At 40.8% G+C, this 2,103-nt stretch overlaps 1 protein-coding gene across 2 annotated transcripts in view; it reads left to right on the top strand.

Moving 5' to 3' along the window:
- c2h17orf67 (chromosome 2 C17orf67 homolog) overlaps positions 1–2,103 on the top strand; it is a 4,630-nt gene that overhangs the window by 1,038 nt on the left and 1,489 nt on the right. Inside the window, exons 2-3 of one of the 2 annotated variants that reach the window (XM_034891392.1) lie at positions 366–466; positions 1,564–1,685. In XM_034891392.1, the coding sequence (XP_034747283.1) occupies positions 366–466; positions 1,564–1,680 (218 nt within the window). In that variant the 3' untranslated portion in view covers positions 1,681–1,685. Of the gene's footprint in view, positions 1–365; positions 467–1,563; positions 1,696–2,103 lie in introns of both variants that reach the window. The other variant, XM_034891384.1, reaches the window with a different exon arrangement.

Here is a 2,103-nt window from a genome sequence, read left to right as displayed (position 1 = left end):
CACACACACACACACAAGCAAGGACATGGGCCTTAAGGAGGAGGACACTGCATTAATAGCAATGAGCTGTCTCAATGGGTGTAGTTGACACGTTCTTGACATGTGCACACACAAACACACACACACACACACACACACAAGGACATGGGCCTTAAGGAGGAGGACACTGCATTAACAGCACTGAGCTGTCTCAATGGGTGTAGTTGACACGTTCTTGACATGTGCACACACAAACACACGCACACACACACACACACACACACACACACGCCCATATCTATGTCAATCTATATCAACTTTATTAAATCTTTTTGGATGTGATCACACAACATAAAAGTAACCATTGATCTCTCCCTCTCTTCCAGAGGCCAACCCTATCATCAAGGAGAGCTTTGCAAAGCAGCTGCTCCGCAGCAAGAGGCAGGAACGGCCAGTGAAGGCTGGCCACCCCGATGAGCCAATGAGGGTACGGTTCACTCAGAGCAAAGAGCACAGACACAACATACAAGATGGAGATCCACTTCATTAATGATTATACTGAGTTCTACTGTTAACCTTCCTTATATAGACAATCCACTGCTAGCTTTACGGCATTATAAAGACTTAAGCTTTATAATATAGTGTTACTGCATTGTGAGTGTGGTTTGTACATCATATTGTATATTAGCTCACTTCATCAGTTTATTTGTAGAAAGATAATATTTTGTAAATGTATTCTTCATGAATTATTTTTCTAAAATGTTTGATCTGTGTTGAGAAACACATGCAAAATCAAAAATCCGTTCAGCTAAGAGGCAAGCAGCACCATAAAACACAGATCCAAAATACATTTTAAAATACTATTAATGAATGAACAAATCAAAAAATGCAAATAGTGCAAAAAAATTGAAGTCGACAGAGGTTGCACATAATCTATCATTTCAATTCTAGTTTGAAATCAATTACAAGTATGGCATACAGTCATTGTGGAATAAGAGGGAATTTTGTCTGGGTATATTCAGGGTTATTAGGTAATTCTTACTAATAATATCATCATTACTTCCTATCTGACAATAGAGCCTTGGTGACTTGCTATAGAAAATATTCACCCCAAAACTTAATATATTTATCAAAAAAACTGTTTTTGAATAGATATAATAAAAATTTGTGTGAATCAGAAAAAAAAGATCTGTAGCCTTTTTCACTGTACTTTTAATCTCACTGAAGCATCATTACCTATAAAGTCATCTCTCTCCATGCTTTGGATTCATCATTGTACAAGTTGAGGCATGTTTCCCTTTCTGTTTAGCTCCACTCATCTCTGTAATTTCACTATGTGCTGTCAGGTGCTGTGTAATGCTGTTGTGGTCTAATGCAAAACTGAAACCAGAGGAATGAACCCCCCCCCCCCCACACACACACACACACACACACACACACACTCAAACATTTGGTTTCATTTGTGCAAATGTGGGGAAGCAGAACAGTCCTACAGTTGTCAGCTTTTCTTGTTTCTTCCAATGCCCCCCCCCCCCCCCCCCCCCCCCCCCCCCCCCCCCCCCCCCCCCCCCCCCCCCCCTGCAGGAGCATCTGCTCCACATGCAGGTTCTGGATCAGAGGGCCCAGGAGATCAACCTGGAGCACTGGCTGAACCCCCATTGCTACCCTCGATGTGACAGGAACTACGGATACCCCGTCTGATCACGGCGATTAGTGGTGGGAATCAGCAGACGCCTCCCGATACATTATCATCACGATACCATATCCTCTCGATACGATCTCATCACGATACAATCTCATCACGATACAATCTTATTGATATATTGTTTTAAACATAATGCAATATTCTGTGATATTTTGCAATTCATAACCTTTTTTCCAACTTTTAATTTTTCCCAATTTCAAATGACGTCCCCAAAAGGAAACTGTCAACATCTGCTTTATCAAAAAAGATACATTTCTCTGTTTGGTCATATCACTTCAGCTTCATAGATGCAAAATGGGATTGTAAAGGAGACAAACTGACCAACATTTACAGTATATAATAAAAGATCAACACTTGGCGCCTGTGTATCGATACAGTATTGCCACTTAAAATAATGCGATACTATGCTGTATCGACCC

This window comes from Etheostoma cragini, chromosome 2, assembly GCF_013103735.1.
Source record: "Etheostoma cragini isolate CJK2018 chromosome 2, CSU_Ecrag_1.0, whole genome shotgun sequence".
Taxonomy (NCBI): domain Eukaryota; kingdom Metazoa; phylum Chordata; class Actinopteri; order Perciformes; family Percidae; genus Etheostoma; species Etheostoma cragini.
This window is presented reverse-complemented; position numbering and strand designations above follow the sequence as displayed.